The 18,095-nt window shown below is 50.4% G+C and overlaps 1 protein-coding gene across 1 annotated transcript in view; it reads right to left on the bottom strand.

Moving 5' to 3' along the window:
* Nucleotides 1-4,926: 4,926 nt before the first annotated feature.
* PDIA5 (protein disulfide isomerase family A member 5) overlaps nucleotides 4,927-18,095 on the bottom strand; it is a 91,701-nt gene continuing 78,532 nt past the window's right edge. Inside the window, exons 14-17 of the mRNA XM_040621331.1 lie at nucleotides 16,170-16,300; nucleotides 11,999-12,069; nucleotides 5,544-5,678; nucleotides 4,927-5,158 (exon numbers count right to left, since the gene is read on the bottom strand). Of these exons, the coding sequence (XP_040477265.1) occupies nucleotides 5,078-5,158; nucleotides 5,544-5,678; nucleotides 11,999-12,069; nucleotides 16,170-16,300 (418 nt within the window). The 3' untranslated portion in view covers nucleotides 4,927-5,077. The remainder of the gene's footprint in view (nucleotides 5,159-5,543; nucleotides 5,679-11,998; nucleotides 12,070-16,169; nucleotides 16,301-18,095) is intronic.

The raw sequence follows: 18,095 nt of genomic DNA, 5'->3' as shown, positions 1-18,095 counted from the left end.
TGTGTGTGTGTGTGTGTGTGTGTGTGTGTGTATTTCTGTATATATACACACATATATGTATACAAATATATTTTTTTCTTGAATCACCTGAAAGGATAAAATCCCAGAAAAAGTTATGATATAGACAAGATTATTCTAAAATTTATATGGAAGGGGAACCTGGGTGGATCAGTCGGTTAGGCATCTGACTAGGATTTGGCTCAGGTCGTGATCTCATGGGTTGTAGGATGAAGCCCCACCTCGGGCTCAACGCTCAGTAGGGGGTCTGCTTGAAGATCCGCTCCCTCTGCCCCTCCCCCCATGCACCCTCACTCTCCCTAAAACACATACATAAATCTTAAAAAATAAGTAAAATTTATATGGAAAAGGAACTGCAACAGCTAAAACAATTTAAAAAAAGGTAGTGGGAAAAATCAGTCTACTTGACTTCAAGACTTATATAACAAGTACATTATATAAGCATAATCTTATATACTGATATATATGATATATCATATCATATATATATAATCAACAGAACAGAGAATCCAGAATAGACCTCTGGAAGTACAGCCAATGGCTTTTTGACAAAGGTGCAAAAGCAACGCAGTAGAGAATAGTCTACAACAAATGGTGCTGGAACAAATGGACACCACAGGCCTAATCTAAGACTCACACCTTGTACAGAAATAAACTCAAAATGGATCATGTATTTAAATGCAAAACTAGGAAAAAACATAGAAGGAAAACTTTAGGACCTGGGGCTTGATGATGAGGTCTTAAATATGACACCAAAAGCATGATCCACGAAAGAAATCAAATTAATTTTGTCCAAATTAAAAACTTTTGTTCTCTGAAAGACTCTCTTAAGATTAAAAAAACACACTACAGATAAGAGAAAATATTTATAAGCCACATATCTGGCAAAGGATTAGTATCTAGAATATATAAAGAACTTTCAAAACTCAACAGAAAAAAAATAATAATCCAATTAGAAAATGGGCAAAAGACTTGAACAGGCATCTCACTGAAGAGGATATACAGATGGCAAATAAGCACATGAAAAAATATTCAACTTTGCTAATCATCAGGGAAATGTACAGTAAGACCATGATGATATATTACTACATACCTAATTAGAACAGCTCAAATTAAAAAAAAAAAAAACAAAAAAACAATGACATTCCCAAATGTTGAGCAGGATATGGGGAAACTGGATCGGTCATACATTTTTGGTAAGAAAGTAAATGGTACAGCCACTCTGGAAAAGTTTGGCAATTTCCTTAAAAGCTAAACATACCCTTAACATATGACCCAGCAATCATATTCCTGGGTATCTACCCCAGAAAAATAAAAATGTTCATCTAGACAAAAGGCAGCTTTATTTGTAATGGTTCCAAACTGGAAACAACCAAAATGTTCCCTAACAGGTAAATAGTTAAACTGGGTTGCATCCATCCATACCATGGAATACTACTCAACAATAAAAAGAAACAAGATACTGATACCTAAAATTTGGGTGGGTCTCAAGGACATGATGCAGAGTGAGAAAAGTCCATCTTAACAGATTACTTATTGTAGGATTCCATTTATATAACATTCCCCAAATCAGCAAAGTATACAGATGGAAAACAAGTTAGTGGTTGCCAATGTTTGTGAGGAGGAGGGGAGAACAGAAGTAAATATAAAGGAACACAGCAGAAATCTCTGTAGTGGTGGGATAGTTTTGCACTTTGATTGCAGTGTTGGTTTTGCAAATTACACACATGATTAATGGCATACACATGTGGAATTTCAAGGGACCCTGAACAGCTATAAAATCATCTTGAAAAAGAAGAACCGAGTTGAAGGAATCTCCCTTCCTAATTTCAAAACTTACTACAAATCTACAGTAATCCAAACTGTGGTACTGGCATGAAGACAGACATATAGACCAATGCAATAGAACAGAAAGCCCAGAAGTAGACCCTTACATATATGGTCAAATGATTTTTGACGAGGGTGCCATAACTCAATAAGGAAAGGATGGTCTTTTCTACAAATGGTGCTGGGGAAACTGGATAGCCGTATGTAAAACAATGAAGCTGGACCCTTACTATACATTAACTCAAAACAGATCAAAGTCCTAAACATAAGACCTAAAACTATAAAACTCTTAGAGGGAAACGTAAGAGAAAAGCTTTGCACATTGGATTTGGTAATGATTTCTTGGATACCACACCAAAAGCACAGGCAACAAAAGAAAAAATAGATAAACTGAACTTTATCAAAATTAAAAACTTGTGTGCATCAAAGGGCATTATTAAGAAAATGAAAAGATAACCCACGGAATGGCAGAAAATATTTGCATATCACAGATCAGATAAGGAATTCATATCTAGAAAACATACAGAACTCCTGTAATACAGCGATGACAAAAAAACAACACATTTGGCAAACAGGCAAAAGACATTTTTCCAAAGAAGATGTACAAATGGCCAAAAAGCACTGAAAAGATGCTCAACAGCACTATTCATTAAGGAAATGCAAATCAAAACCACAATGAGATAACACACACACACACACACACACACACACACACACACACACACATCACTTCTTAAAACCAGAGCATCACCTCCCTGTGCCTGGCACAGAAGTTTCTGGAAGCCAAGCACCTCTAGAAAGGGAGGCAGTAGCATGGGGAAGATGAGAAGGGTTGGGGGGCCAGCTCTGAATGCCCCAGTTAGGCAGCGATGGGGAAACACTGGTGGGTGAGAGGCATGGGGGATGCAGAGTAAGGCGGGAAGCTAAGGCAAACCAGTGGGGGAGGGGAAACAGAAGCAGTAACCCAAAGGACAGAAATTGAGGTGAAGGTTATGCCAAAGCCCAGAAAGAAGATTGGGAATCAGTTCTCCCCTAACTCACAGACACTTCCTGCAGAGAAATCTGCCTGCAAATGCAGGATCCACGGGAACAGAGGGGTGAAATGACAGCAGGTCCTCGAGGGCTAGAGAGGGGATCTGCACTGAAGATCAATGAACTCCAAATGAAACAAGTGTGGGCATGAGGAATGGAACTAACTAGATGCCATGGTACTGGCTCCATCTGCACAGAGCTCCAGAATGGGGGAATAAGGGTGAAGAGTGAGAGGGAGTGCATAGACAAGGCTGGGGGTGGGGAGTGGAGGTGGGGAGTTCTGTCCATAGAGGCCACTGTCCAGAGCGGGGATGAACTTGCTCAGGTCATGCCCAAAGTTATGGCAAACACTAGACATTCTGACAAAGCCTTACAATTACCAAATCCTGCAAACAGAGAAGTGAAGAGGATGCCATTTATTTCCTGGTGCTTTCGAGCCCTCACCAAGAAGCCAGGCCAGGCAAATCTGACCCTGAGCCTATGGAACAGACAAAAAGAAGGCGCTGCACAAGATGGGCACCTTCAGTCAGGAAGTGGTTTTTGGCAGGTATTGTTCTAAAGATGCAATTAAAATACATTTTTTTTTTTTAAAGACACAAGCAAATATGTTCCACCTGCAAAGCCTCCAGATCACCATTAGGGAAAAGCATGTCTGTGCACACACATGCTCTTGGGAGCCCCTCGTAGGAACGGGTGCGCTACACAGCGTCAGGATCATGTGGCTCCTTGTATGACTGAGTACAGTACCCAGCAGGAGCTCAGGACATGTGTTTAAATGCATGCTTCTTTCTTTCGTGCTCGTTCACCTGGGGCAAGACCAGGGCCACTGCTGAGAAAGTGCGTGCTTAGGAGAAAAAAAGCAAGGCTGAAGAGGCAGGGGGTGGACTGGGGAGCTGGGAACCTCCAACTTCACCTAACGAAGCAGTGGCACCTGTCAGCACAGCCATGAGGAGCTCTGCAGCTCTGCTGTTGGTCCTCCTCTCAGTGGCCCCATCAGCCCATCAGCAGGAAGGCTGGAGCCCCTGGGAGGGGGCCAGGCTAGGAAACAGGGCTGTTCCTAAAGGCCAAGTTGCCAAAAAAACCCACCCAAGTGAGCAGCTAAGCACTGCAGCTTCTGAACTGCCCAAATCCAAGGCTAGGATGGCGGCTTCTAAGTCAAGTCAAGGCAGAGGGAGTGGGGGCTGTTCTACCCCCTGTGGGCGGACAAGACACATCACAGGGTTCTCTGGCTCCGGCAGCACCACTGGGCACAGGGCTGGTGTTAAGTCACCCAGAGATCAGAAAGCACGACTGGTGCGAAAGCCGGTCAGGAGAGACGGAATGGAGGAAGGAGGCAGAATGAGACATCAGGGTAGACCAGGAGGCTGGGTCTTGCCCACCCATGGAGAACATGGTGGTAACGTTGGGAGGTTACTGACTGGCGGGGAGGGGGACTGACCCACCATCTGCATGCCTCCGGAGAATATGCCCCCCACGTCTGCCCTTCCAGATAGCGTGCAGAGCAAGCAACAGCACAGAGGCCGCTTCCCTTCCCCATTCTAGATGCCCCTTTGAGCCTGGGCATGAGCACTGCACTCAACCCTGACCTGGAGACTCAGCTTTTCTATGAAGGGAGAGCAGGGATGGACTGGAGAGAGGAAAAGAGACGACAGAAATAGTTGAAGAAAGAGAAACATGTAATTGAGTTCCAGGAAAACACGCCCAAACTGAAGCTGAAATGATCCAGAAAAAGCTAGTACTTGGTGACCGTCAGCTTCAGCATCCCATTTTCCCTGATTATCTTAACATATTTCCTCCCCAAACCAGGCATTTCCAACAGGATATGCTGTGGTCTGATCTCCCCGTTCTGCTCTCCAATGGCTGAGAGAGGCAGGGTCCCACGCCACCCTCCTCGTGCCTACTCCCCGCCCTCACACGTCTCCCGGGCAGAAGGGACACCGGCGTGTGGCTCTTCACCTCCCAGGAGAGGACGTGGCATGAGGGACAACACAAGTACCCATCCCTCCATCTCTGTGAGTACAGGCTCTATGGAAACAACCCACACCACCAAACAATTGGTTTGATTTTATTTCCAAAATTGTACAAAATGGCCATAAGCGGCTATAAAAAATTTTGTCTTCAGGACACGTGGAAATTCAGAAAGAACAACAAAACAGGTATCATTCACAGTGTAATGGAAAAACTTTCTCTGAGGCAGAAATTACAACTCTTCCTTCTTCTTCCCTAGTCTCTCATGGTCTCCTTCCCGGAGCGTTCGAATAAAATTGGTAAACCCCAATTCCTGGGGAAGGGGAAGAGAAAGAGAAAAAAACCTTTAACCCATGATGCAGACGTGCACCCTCTCCCCCTTTCCTGACTCTTCATGTGCTCACTCCTCTGGACGCAGAGAGGTGGCCAGTGGAGGTGGCTGGCCACAGGGGGAGAGTCTGCTTGGCTACAGAGGAGCCCTTGCTGACCCCCCAGAATACACCCAGGCTCCAGGAACTGGACTCCGGGACAACCTCTGGGGGCACTCTTCCAGTCAGGCCCGTAGCCCTTGCCTTCCCAGCGGCGTGCACGTGGCTGACTTCGGCGGTGTCTGGGAAGCCTCCCTTTGCTGCCCTTCTCAGTGGCTGTCTCCCTGCCCAACAGAGCGAGCTCAGGAGAGATGCCTCTCCCCAGCTTACCGTCCGATCACTGTCATACTTCTCTGCAAACTTCCCATAGTGGTAGTAGTGGAACGTGGGGTAAGCCTTGACGGCCTCCTGCTGACACAGGTCCTGGTTCTTCTCTTTGACGCAGTCCACAGCAGCACAGGCAATCTGTGGGCCCGAGGAAAGGCTGGGTCAGCACAGGGGGCCTCCCGTCTGAGACCTGAGGCCTGGACCCTCTGCATATAGACCACACCTCAGGCCCATGCCGTGTCCTTTGTCTGATTTTTCTCAACAGCAAGGATGAGCTGAACCAAAGCCTCCCCAGCTCAGAGCTCCACTGAGACTGCCACTGCTTGTTTCCAATTCTCGAGGCAGATGGGGAAGGTTAGGGGACTCAGCTTGCAGGGCCCTCAGATCACCCTTTAAAATCAAGAGTATAATGGCCATAAAGGAAATGATGACCTGAGAGCATTCGTAAACACCGCAGGTTTTGTGATGCCTTCTGTGAGGCATGGTGGGACTCATTCATTTATCAACTAACACTTCCTGAACATCTGTTTGGGGAGGCAGTAGGGTACCAAGGTTAAGAACAAGAGCTTTGAAGTCAAGTTTCCCAAGCGCAAATCTTGGCTTGGCAGCATAGTAAGACTTACGGAAAATGACCTAGCCTCTTGGTGCCTCAGTTTCCTCATCTGTAAAATGGGAGTAATCACAATACCTAGGTGATCAGGATATTATGAAGGCTGAGCAAGAGAATCCAAGGGAGGTGACTCGGCACAGGACCTGACACGTGGTTAGTAGTCAGTAAATGTTCACTGCTATCATAATCACTCCTATGGCCCCAGACACGAGCTCTGTAGGGACTCAGCATCTGATCAAAGGGGTCAGACAGAGACAATTTCAAGGCACAACAGGAGGTGTGAAGTGATGGAGAGGTGCCAAGGGGAGGGGCACAAAGGTACTCTGCACGGTTTGCCATCTGAGCAGTGGCCTGAAGGAGGAGGAGAAAGAAGTTCCAGCCAGGGGAGCACATTCCAGGAAACTGAAGAGTTCAGCATGACGAAAGCAAACAGTTTTCAGTCAGAAGGAGGTTCCCAAATTGGCCACTGGCCTCTTCCCGCCCGTTTAACAAATTCCACAAGCTGGTATTTTTCCCTTATTATTTATTGTTCTTTCAAAAGAAGAGGGTATAAAGCAGACCTGGGGAACCTTCTTTCTGTTGAGGGTCACAAAGCAGGGAAGGAGGGGAGAGGGTTGCTTAATGGCAATACACCATACACGAGCATTACAGAAGAGGGGAGCGCAGACCCCGATGACAGGCAGCATTTACCCAAGCGCTGCTATGTGCTAAGGGTACAGCGGTGACCTTGAAAAAGTCCAGCCATTAAATGACTGCCATTCTTACTGCAGGAAGGCAGTTAATAGACACATAACAAGTGAGATCATTTTAGAGCCCAGTGAATGCTCTGAAGAAATTAAAAGAGGGTGATTCAAGAAGACAATAGCCAGAGGGGCTGCTTTATGGCCAAGAAGGCCTTTCCGAGGAGACAGTATTTGATCTACAACCTGAGTCAGGAGGAGGCAGCAGGTGCATGAAGGCCCGAGCAGGGAGCACCGGCCTGGGAGGACCAGCCCACACCAGGACCAGAGAGGGTAATGAGCACGTGGCCTCTGAGAACCAGGGCCCATTAAGGCATTCTGACTGAACTATCACCATGCCTGAAATTTCAAATTATTAAATAGCCACAAATTATTAAGTAGCCACATGGTTCTATGGCTACGGGTTATTCACATGGGGATGGAGGCCCCCTTTCCAAGTAGAAGAATCCTGCAGGCCACCAGCAGTCACGTTTGCTGGTCACTGACCTTGGGCCCAGGGGAGTGGGACCACTGCTCAGGACGGACGGAGTGAAGAGCGAGGTGCAGCCTGTCCTCTGGTCCCCAGCGGGCCACGCCTGCCCCTCCCCCGCCCTCGCGCTTCCCTCCCACTTCAGCTACATAACGTCTGTACGCTAAGACTTCTTAGAGCTGAGTTTGCAAACTCACTGCACACAATCCATATCTGGCTCTCAGTCCTGTTCTATTTGGCCCACATAGAATTTTAAAAAAAAATAAACCTGAATTAGCTGCCAACCTAGAAAAAGAGCCAAAAGATTTTATATAAAAGTTTGGCGCTCCAGCTTCTGTTTAAAAGCCAGATTTGATGGCATTTGCCCTGCATTCCCACAGGCAACATGTGGCTGGAGCGGAGGGCCAGCTGTCTCCTTCGGGCGGGTTCAACAAACCGTTTGCTGGTGTCCGTCCGCACGGAGCCCGATTCGCTGGGCTGGCAGGCGGGCCCCTGCGGGCTTCTGAGAAGCCCCGCTCACCCTCTAAAAGGCTTTCTGAATTATTCAGAAACACGAGGCAGACGCTCCTCTGGCTGTCCTCAGCATTCCGTTTCTTGGGGCCCAGCCCAGGGGAGAAGGCGCACACCACGCAGCCGTCTGCGTCCGGCCCCCGGTGAGGGGCCAAGGCTCCTCGGCTGGGCTGAGAAAGTGCTTGATGAGGGTTGCTCCGGGCTGCTGCTCTCCCTGCATCTGCTTTAAATTACGAATTTAATTTGTATACATGCCCCGGAGCCGTGGGAAATATAGTGTATAGTTTTATAAATCGACTTAATTAAAAACATGTATTTATTTGAATCCCCTAAACTAGAATCCCCTAAACCAGCTGCCAGCCACATACACAGAGTGCTACTTCTGGCTGCAAAGGCTCCTCCACACTCCATTTCTATGGCAGGAGAGGAGTCGAGTGCGGCTCTTTCTAAAAGAAGCAGCTTAGACTCTGTAAAGAAGACAGCAAATAAACCTTTTCTCACCTATCCCAATTTCTCCTAAATGCCTGCCCCCTCACACCCACTCCAGATTTACACTGACTGAACTACCGCACCGGAAGTGCACTCTCACTTCTAGATTTGCTCCATGGTCGTTGGTATCCTGCCAGGCCCCCCTGGCCAAACACTTGCCACTGGCACCCAGAATTCTCGGCTGCAGGGAGACCCAAGTAAGGTCAGTGATGGATGGGGCTTGAGGACATGTCCCCTGGCTTCCTTGACCTTTGGGTGAGACGATTCCGTCCCTGGTGAGGTCTCCAGGGACTGAACCTAATTACACATGCACTGATCTGCTCATTAACGGGCTCCTTTCCTGACCGCTCCCCCTTCCACCGTCCCTGAGGCTGTAGCCCGAGACCGTTTCCCAAATAAACCCCCTACGCACGAGTCCCAGAACCTGAGTTTGCTTCTGGGAGACCTGTGACAATGCCAGTTTATCTGGTTCTAAGCTGCCCCTTCCCAGCTGGACGACTTTGGGAGAGACTTCTAACCTCTCGAAGATTCAATCTCTTCCTCTGTAAAATGGGAGAATACCTACTTGGTTACGCTACTAAGAGGACAACATGACGTAATGCTCTCAAGCATCAGTGGAAGAGGAGTTTTCAGAAAATATCAAATACTACTGTTCCTTCATTTAGTCAACATTTATAGAGGCTTCAGGCGTCAAGACTGGAGGGAACTCAAGGACAAATAAGGTGCCTACCCTCAGGGAGTTTTCCTTTCTGACGGCCAGACAGCCTTGTCAACGCAAGAGCACACACACACCGTGGCCAAAGTTACAGCAGCTCCCTCTCCTCGGGGCGCCTGTCCCGGGATGACCTTCACACCTTGCTGGCCAGCCCGAGCCCCAGGCTGGGGACACCTGGATGTGCAGTGGGAGATGAGCCCCACCTTGCCGGCCCAGTGGTACCCTGACCCCTGCCTCTACCCACCAGCCTTCCACCTCAGGCCCATGTCCTCTGTGGCCCCTTCCCTGCCGCCATCGGTTCCCACACGAGCAGCCTGCAGCCCTCTCTCCAGCCAGTGTGTCCACTGCTCAAGCTCCCCAGTAAGCTCCTGGGAGGGGTGGAGGCTCCCCGGCGGAAATATGAGCTGCCTCATGCAGCTTTATTGATTCAGTAAAATAAATCTCTGCAGGCGCTAGTATTGACTTTGGCTATGAAAATGGAAGTGAACAACCAAACTGCATATTGATTGGGGAAGGAACAGAGACTGGCTTCTGGGGGAAAAATACAATTCTAGCTAAGAGGTGGCAGCACAGGGTGTCCGGGAGAACTGGGAGTCAAGAGACTCTGTTCTGGCTGTCAGTGACCCACGGCTGGGTGTCCCTGGGCAAGGGACACAGCTCCTCTCTGGGCCTGGATCCCTCATGAGTAGGAGAGGGCTGGGTGGGCCACCAGTCCCCAAACACCAGCCAGTGGCCAGTACGAGAGGAAGCTCTTAAAAATTACAAATTCCTGGGGCGCCTGGGTGGCTCAGCCGGTTAAGCATCCGACTCTTGGTTTTGGCTCAGGTCATGATCTCAGGGTTGTGGGATCGAGCCCCATGTCAGGTTCTGCACTGTGTGAGGAGCCTGCTTAGGATTCTCTCTGTCCTTCTGCCCCTCCCCTGCTTGCTCTCTCTCTAAAAAAAAGGAAAAAGAAAAAAAAATTACAAATTCCTGGAACCATCCCTAGACTTCTAATGTGACCGTTCTAGGATGGCATCCAGCAATTGTGACACCAGTAACTTTAGTCCCCCAGGCCGAGAGCGAATGCTTCCCTGGTGTTACTGAGAGCCATGTCCAGGAACCCCAGGTCTGCCAACTGCCTGGCAGAGAAGGACAGAGAGATTAAATGTGTTCCTGGAAATGAGTGAGGGTGATCTCTGGCTTGGAATAAAGGGAGCTGGAAGGAGAGAAGAGAGGAAATAATAGACAGAGGGAATGACCTCAGGAAAAGGCCAGCAACATTACTGGCCCAAGTTGAGATAATTAAGGGAAGGCATATTGGCGTCTCGGAGAAGGAGGGGCCCCGTGGAAATGGAGTTCCTGTGCATCAGCTGATGGGAGAGAGGAAGAGGAGGACTGGCCCTTGGCTGCTCACTATGGGCACAGCCAGCCTGGACCTGCTTGGACTGAGGTGATCCCTTCACAGATCCTGTAGCCATGGAGACCTGAGCAGCCAGGGGACAGGGAGACCCCACACCTCAGCCACTCTCCTGTCTGTCCAGAGTTTTCCAGGTGAGGGGTGATGGGAGTCAGTGTGCAATGACTGCCAGTCCCATGCTGGCTGCAGGGAGCAAAGGCTTCCCCACACCAACCAACACCCAGACTGTGAGGGAGTCCTGCTGGGACTGGCCACCCGGGCTGTGCTGGACCTCCCCGGAGCTCCTGCGTATGCACTGGCCCCGGGTGGCAGAGGAGGGTGGGTGGGGAGGGAGGAGGAAGACAGGAAGCCCCTTCTTGCCATGCCCCTCTTGATACAGGCTAAGGGGCAGGCAAAGGAGAAAAGGTTTCTGGTCCTTATGTTCCCTCCTGGTGGGGTGAAGGAAGCCTCAAGGGCAGAGCCAGACTTTGTGGGTGACGACAGGACATCCTGAGTCCAGGAAAGGGTCCTGGGGTCTGAGTCCCGAACTTGTCCCCCTCCCCACACATGTGCCTGTGCCCCAGCCTGGCTCCCTCTGACCTGCTGTCCCCGTACAGCATTCACATGCCATCACTGCCATCCCCCGAGGGCTAACTCCAGTGCCTCCTGGCGTGCGTGTCCAGCCTGCCCTGGCTGCACCTAAGGATCTCACCCAGTGCACATGTGTGCACCTTCAGGTCTGGGTGTGTATGAGCACGCTTCTGAGGCCTGTTGGGGGACAGCTTCCTACAACAGAGTCCCAGGCTGGGAAGAGTCTTCATGACCATCTAGAACAGAACCCCAACCTTGGAGAGAAGAGAACTCAAGGCCCGGAGAGTCGATAGGACTTCTCCAAGCCACACAGTTCAGCAGCAGCCAAGCTGCACCGAGCTGGAGCTCCAGGGTCTTCCCGGGCCACACCACTGCTGGGCCCTGGAGTCACACACTGCCCTCACCTGGTAGCAGTCCACGCTGCCCTGGCTGCTGGAGCTGCCTGGGGAGCTGCCTGGGGGTGCCCTCTCCCCACACTTTAATCCAATCTGCAGTTCTAGCTTGTTAATTTTATGCTTCATCAGTCGGCAGCCACGGGAGCCTTTTACTTCGGTGGGACGAGGCTCTGCAGACGGTCTTGCTCTCCTCCCCACCTTGGCCACCTCCAGTTGACTTTTGTTGGATATTTTTTATTGGTATTTTCAATTATATAAGTAATGCATGACTACAAATCCTACTGTAAAAAGATTCAAACGCTAAAAATAAACAGATGACCCCTTTACCAACCCTCTTCCTGGGAAGGACTGCAACAGTTCAGTGTATCCCTTTTAGCTGATTTTACAGCAGAAATTCAAGCTGCCCTATCCTGCCTTATGAAAATAATGTCCTGGTTCCCAGGAATTCCCTGATCTCAGCAGAGTCTATTCAGGAAAGGGACCTGAATGGAAGGGAGGGAGGTAGAGGAACTCAGGGCAGAGCAAAGTCAGAGTCAGGACAAGAGATGAAGGGTACCTTACCTTTCGGTCATCTTTGAAGACGTCGGCGGTGGCGGTAAAGTGTGGGATGACCTTCTTACAGTGCGGGCACCCTGTGGGAGAGGGGAAGGATCGACTGTCGCTCATGCACGGGAGGCTGCAGAGCTGGGGGCCCCTCCTGGCACCGACCAAGAAGCCTTTCCAGGAGCTTCCCTCCACCCAACAAACTGTGGGGGTTCATGTGACTCCCACCCCTTGCACACCAGACTGTCAGGGTCCACGTGTCAACCCTGCCACTCAAACACTGCCCTGTGCGTCTGCTGTCAGCACAAGGGCTTTGTGGAGGTTCCTGTGCACACATGGGGTCTGCTCTTGCCCCGGGACCTCCCACCCCACATCCTCCCATCATACACCCGAGGAGGCTGGGGGTGGAGGAGAGGGTTACTGTGGTCTTGCTCCGCAAGCTCCTTCCACAGAGCGCTGCCCTCGGAGCTAGGGGAGAGAGGGGAGCTTGGGGCTTGGAAAAGGAGGATGTATGCTCAGGATTCTCTGAGCCTGTTACAAAGTCCCCTTCTCCTTCCCTAGGGACAGCAGTACATCTGTCCATGTCATGACTGAGAAAACGGGACTGGGAAAGGTGGAGGGAGGAGTAACCACTCCACCCGAGCCCCCACCGCTCGTGTCCCGCTGCTAACTTCTCCATTCCCAGCAAATCCCCACCCTGGACCAAGTGGCCAAACCAAGCCCCTGGTCCTCATGCTATCCTTCTACCCTCGCCTCTACCACCAACCTGAACCTTGGATTCAGGGACGGGAGAGCTAAGGTCAGGCTGAGAGGACGATAAGCTACAGCGAGTCCCCGAAGCTCCTCAGGGCCCGGGTTCCTGACTGAGGGAAGAGGCTTATCACAGTGGACGAGGACCGTAACTCCAGAGGCCCTGGGTGTGACTGTGCTGCTACTGTCACCTGACACGACAGACCCCCTTTCTTGGCCCCCGCTCAGCATTAGCTGATCCAAACCTAAGCCCCCTTCTTCCAACCATTCCCCAGACACTGAACACAACTGCCAGGAGACAGAACTGCTCTGAGGGAGGATTCCCCTGACACTGGTAATTAATTTTGATCAAAACACAGGTGGGAGAGGCTGAATGCCCCATGGGGAGGGCTGGCAAACAGTCGGGCCAGCCAAGGCGGGGACCAGAAATGGCTTTGCTCATCTGCTTTCTCTCTTTTTAAAATAAGATAATAATGACTGGAATTTCAAAGAGTTTTGTGAAACCAAATGAAGGCCAGGCTACAACTTTAATATGAATGTAGTGCTTGAGCCAGTTCCTGAGATGGGCGGGACCACCCACATGGCCTGGCTGATGGAGCAGCCAGCTGGCCCTGGAACGGTGTGGACAGTGATGGGGAGGGGCAGTCAAGGGATTGTCCCCGCATCCACCGCAGACATAGAGAAGAGAGCTGGGCTGCTCAGGGGTTCTAGCAGAGCCGAATGCGACCGAGTGCCTAGCACAGCCTCACCTGTGGCTGATACTAACAGACGATTTTTTAACTGCCTCAACGGCAGTTATAAGAACACTTTTCTAATTTGACCGAGCAGAGGAAGAATAGCTCAAATTCATGAGAATTGTACATTATAAAGGAATGATGGTTTATACATTCCAAAACATTCAGAGGGCACAATGTGCTGGCTGACAAGGCTTGTCAGAGCACCACCCCCGTGGCACCTAGAGGTCCCTCGTGAGTGGCACATGGGTGCCCCCTAATAGCGTCAGGCTGGCTGGAAATAAGCTATCCCCTCCCCCCAAATCCGGTATCACTATTAATTTTTCCTTTTAAGCTCTTTGCTTACTGAAAGTATAAAGGCAACTGTCAGCCTAGTGCAAATTCCTATTACCATCAATTTAAAGTATCTAGGTCTCAGATTAATCACCTTCTGGTGCATCTAATTTTATCATTACCCAAAAGAAAGGGCAAGGCAGATGAATAACTGGAGGGGAGGTTGTTTTAGAAAGGGCATGAAGATGTTTCCAAGAGGTGTCAGGTGGGCCAGAAGAGGTATGATTTTTAAATTTGGACTCTTTAAAAAGGCACCACCTTTGTGTAGCAGGAAACTAGAGAAGCTTCCCAGAGTGGGGAGACAGAGACAAAGACCGAGGACAGGACAGAAAATGCCAATGCTAGAGACTCAGCAAGCCAGCCTAAGAAGGGGAGTCACCAGGACCAGACCACTGAGAGCAAAGTGGGGGCTTGGAACAGGAGAGAACAATGAAACAGCTGGAGGAAGATCTGTGTAGAAACTGGGGAAGGCGGAGGTGGGGGACACGGGGGAGCTGGGAAGTAAGGGACATGGTAGGGAGGTGGGAAGTGGGGAAGGGACGGAAGAGGCGGGAGGGAGGAGAGACTGGGGAAGGCTGTGGGGTTGGCTTTTGCTTTTACTTCATACCTACCTTTATCAGGGGTGTGACTTTCCTGTAGTATTAGGTTCTTTATATATAAATAAGCATAAAAGTATATTATATACTATATATATTATAAATAAATATGTATTATTTTTACAATTGAAAAATTTTAAAAGACTTGTCTTTGAATAGATCCTCCTCCCTGTTGAGCATGTCTTAGGAATCTGGAGCAGAGTTCAGGGACAGGAGCACGCAGTAGAGGAAAAGGGAAACTCTAGGTGTTAGGTCCTTTGACAGAAGCTGAGTCGCTCAGTGGAGCGGCCCTGAATGGGCTGTTTCGAGTTGCTCCTTGCCAGAGTAGACTCTGAGGCCCTTGAGGCCAAGCAGCGACCATGCCTCCTTCCCTTGTATCCTGGGCCCCAGATACCACCCAGCACACAGCGGCTCTGTGAGGGGGATCATTAGCAGCCCAAGGGGTAAGGGGAAAGGAAGGAGCGTGCCTGAGGGCAAGTATTTAGTCTGGATGTACTGAAGTCCGCCCCATAGCTGGTCAAGGACCTCGACTTCTGCGGCCAGGCTTTCACGGCTGCTGAGAAAGCTCCTCCTCTCTGGATGACATCTGTGACAGAAAGAGCACCAGCCCAGGCCGCGGGGGAGGGCTCTGTCATACACTGCTCTAAGGCCTCGGGTAGGTCATACACCCTCTGCTCTCAGTCCTGCACGCCCCATTCTGCCTAGATGGAAGACCACTTCTTAAAACCCACTCAGCTTTCTAGCATGTCCTTGGGACAGATGAGGACAGCGAGAAGCTCAGCAAGAAAGAGCCTAAGTCCCACTCCCACTTGGAGAAGAAAAGGCAAAAACAGAGGGACATGTTGGCTGCCTGAGGGCAGAGCTCTGAGGCTGGGAAAGGGAGGCGGGAGGCAACCCAGAAAATGAGAGGGAGGAGAGACACTACAGATTATTAACACTTGAAAAGTGGGGCAGGAGGGGAGCCAACAGGAGGGCTGGCTACAAGCAAGCAGGTTTACGACTAGATTGAGTTGCCTGGCTTCTCCGAGTGGGAAGCTTTATTATCCCCACTCCATTAAGCTGAGCTGTAACCTGGGGGAGAGAGACAAGGGCAACAGAAGAGTGGGAAATTCAAGAGCCCTCCCTTTCAAGTATCAATTAACTTCAAAATGGAACGCACAAAATCTAAAGGTCACAGATACATTTGTCACTTCCTCAACTTAAACTCTGATAAAAACGGGGATGGAGGGGAAAGCTAGCTCAGAAGAACGTGGTGTGCTTTTCCCACAGCCTCAAACCCAACGGTGTCAAAGCCATGTGGTGGGGGGCAGTCAGGGAGGTCTGGGAGGGTGCTGGGCTGGGGATGCTTAGGAAGACAAGGAAAGCAGAGGCCAAATGGGTCACCTAAATTCCAAGGTTTGAAGGTGAAGTCAGTGCCCAGTGGGATGGAGGGAGCCAAGGAGTGGAAGGAAGCAGCAGGTGGGAAGCAGGCAGCCTAGAATATTCCAGGGACAGGAGGAGACTGAATAATTTTATGGCACGTTCCTGCCACAAACAGAAGCAGAGGGCTTTAGGACAGATGTGAGAAAGGCTCCCCAGAAAGAGGGAGAGACCCTGGCAGAGCTGACAAAGGAGGCCCTGGATTTTGAAGGACCTCAGCCTGGAATGAGACCGGAAGAGCCTTGTTCACAGTAGAGAAGAGCCCAGAGTCTACCTGTGGCTGCCCTGGTCCCTGGGGAGGATCTTCTTGGCCTGCTCCTCTGCCTCACCCCACGGTGAGCACCCCCAGCTACTTACAAGGGGCATAGAACATGACCAAGGTGTGCTTCTTCTTCTTCAGGGTCTCCCGGAAGTTGTCCCCCGCCAGGTGCAACACGCTGGTCTGCTGCTCTTCCCAGGTGGGCTCTGGGGGTGGAGGGGCCTCAGGGCTGCAGGAAGAGTCATAAGGAGAGGCTTGCATAAGGGGCAAGCACTTCCATCCCCACTCAGAGGAGCACTCAAGAAGAAATCACTTTGCATCCTTTTTCAACAACATAATTTAAAAGCGGAGTTTAAAGATGAACAAATCTGTACCATCCGCGAAGATATTCTGATTCCGTCTGAGGAGCCTATCGGGAAGCCATCTTGTGAAGGTGTGGAAGACCTGAGCCCCTTTTAGGGCAGGACAGCCTCTCCAGGTGTCAGCTGTCTTCCTGCCACGGGGACAGAAGCTCCTTTGCCTGGGCTCCTGCCTCCCCAGACCAGCCTGCTGGCGAGCATGTCTCCATCACCCACAGCACGCCGCTTGTGCACAAGCCTGCAAACGCCACGGCCTCACCCAGCACTGCTCGCCCTGCGCCTGGGTGACCAGACTCAGTCCTCCATCTCAGAGCCATCTGCCGTGCACACTCTGCCTGAGGATTCTTTCCAAGCTCCCAGAGGAACAGCATTTGTGTCTAGGCAAGGCCCCTCACCTCTCTGAACTTCAGTTCCTTCGTCAAGGAAATAGGAATAAAAACTCTGACCTCGGGGGGCCCTGAGTGGCTCAGTCGGTTGAGCTTCTGACTCTTGGTTTCAGCTCAGGCCATGCTGTCTCGTGCGATCGAGCCCCACATCACGTTGGGCTCTGCGTCCAGCAGGAAGTCTGCTTGAGATTCTCCCCCTCTGCCCCTCCCCCCACTCACGCACATGTGTGCACTTGCACTCTCTCAAATAAATAGATAAATCTTAAAAAAACAAAAACAAAAAACTCTGGCCTCATAGGATCTGAGCATGAAACGGGCAGCAGCTATAAAAGCAAGTGGCAAAGCCTGGGAAGGTATTGCCACTTATGTGGCGCTCCTGTCAGTTATAACTCCACAAAACAGCTGTATCAGTAATAAAAACAGCTTCCTCTCCGAGTATTACCACACCACACACTGTGCTAAGCACAGGAGTTTAATTTAATTCTCTACACAAGTCTTTGGGAACGTGTTGCCTCGATTTTCCAGATGGGAAACTGGGGCATAGTGGGGTCAAGTAAATGGCCCGGGGTCACCATCTGAGTGCAGGGCTCTCAGACTCCAAACCCCATGCTTTTACCCTAAGTGCTTTTCAGGCAGTCAGCAGCAGGGACGACGCACGGGAGGGACACAGATCCTCGGTGCTCACGACCTGCTTCCAGGCCACTCCTGATTCCCTGGGCTCTCTAACCACAAGTGCAACCACCAAGGACTTGCCTGAACCCCCACCTGGCCACTCCTCCCAGTGGACCAGCCCTGGCACCAGAGCGAGGCTAGAGGGCCAGGTGTGAATAGCCCTGCTTCTGACACCAAGAGGCCCAAAAGGGTGAGTACCTTGTCTCGCCTGGAAGTGAACCACTGAGCTGCTCCCAGGGACGAGCAGGACAATGTGGGGGAGCTGAAACCAGGACTTGCCAGTGCCCTCACCTCTTCCCAGGAGTCTCTCCTGAACCTACTGGTAACTTGTTGTTCCCATTTATAAGCAGGTATTTCTCAAAACACTATGGCTGCGGGTTCCATTCCCACCTCCTGAATCAAAGCCTCAGGGACAGTAGCCCCAGAACCTGCACTTGAAACATATCAGGGATGCAAACATACATCTGGGTCTGAGCACAAACGTCCTAATAAAGGAACTCAATCTAGATGCTGCTATTTTGCATGGTTCTCCTGTCACATTGTGACTCTGAAGTCTTGGTTATCACAAGGGCATCATTATGCCAGGCACCAGGGACATAGGCAAAGG

This window comes from Ursus maritimus, unplaced genomic scaffold, assembly GCF_017311325.1.
Source record: "Ursus maritimus isolate PB19 unplaced genomic scaffold, ASM1731132v1 scaffold_4, whole genome shotgun sequence".
NCBI lineage: Eukaryota > Metazoa > Chordata > Mammalia > Carnivora > Ursidae > Ursus > Ursus maritimus.
This window is presented reverse-complemented; position numbering and strand designations above follow the sequence as displayed.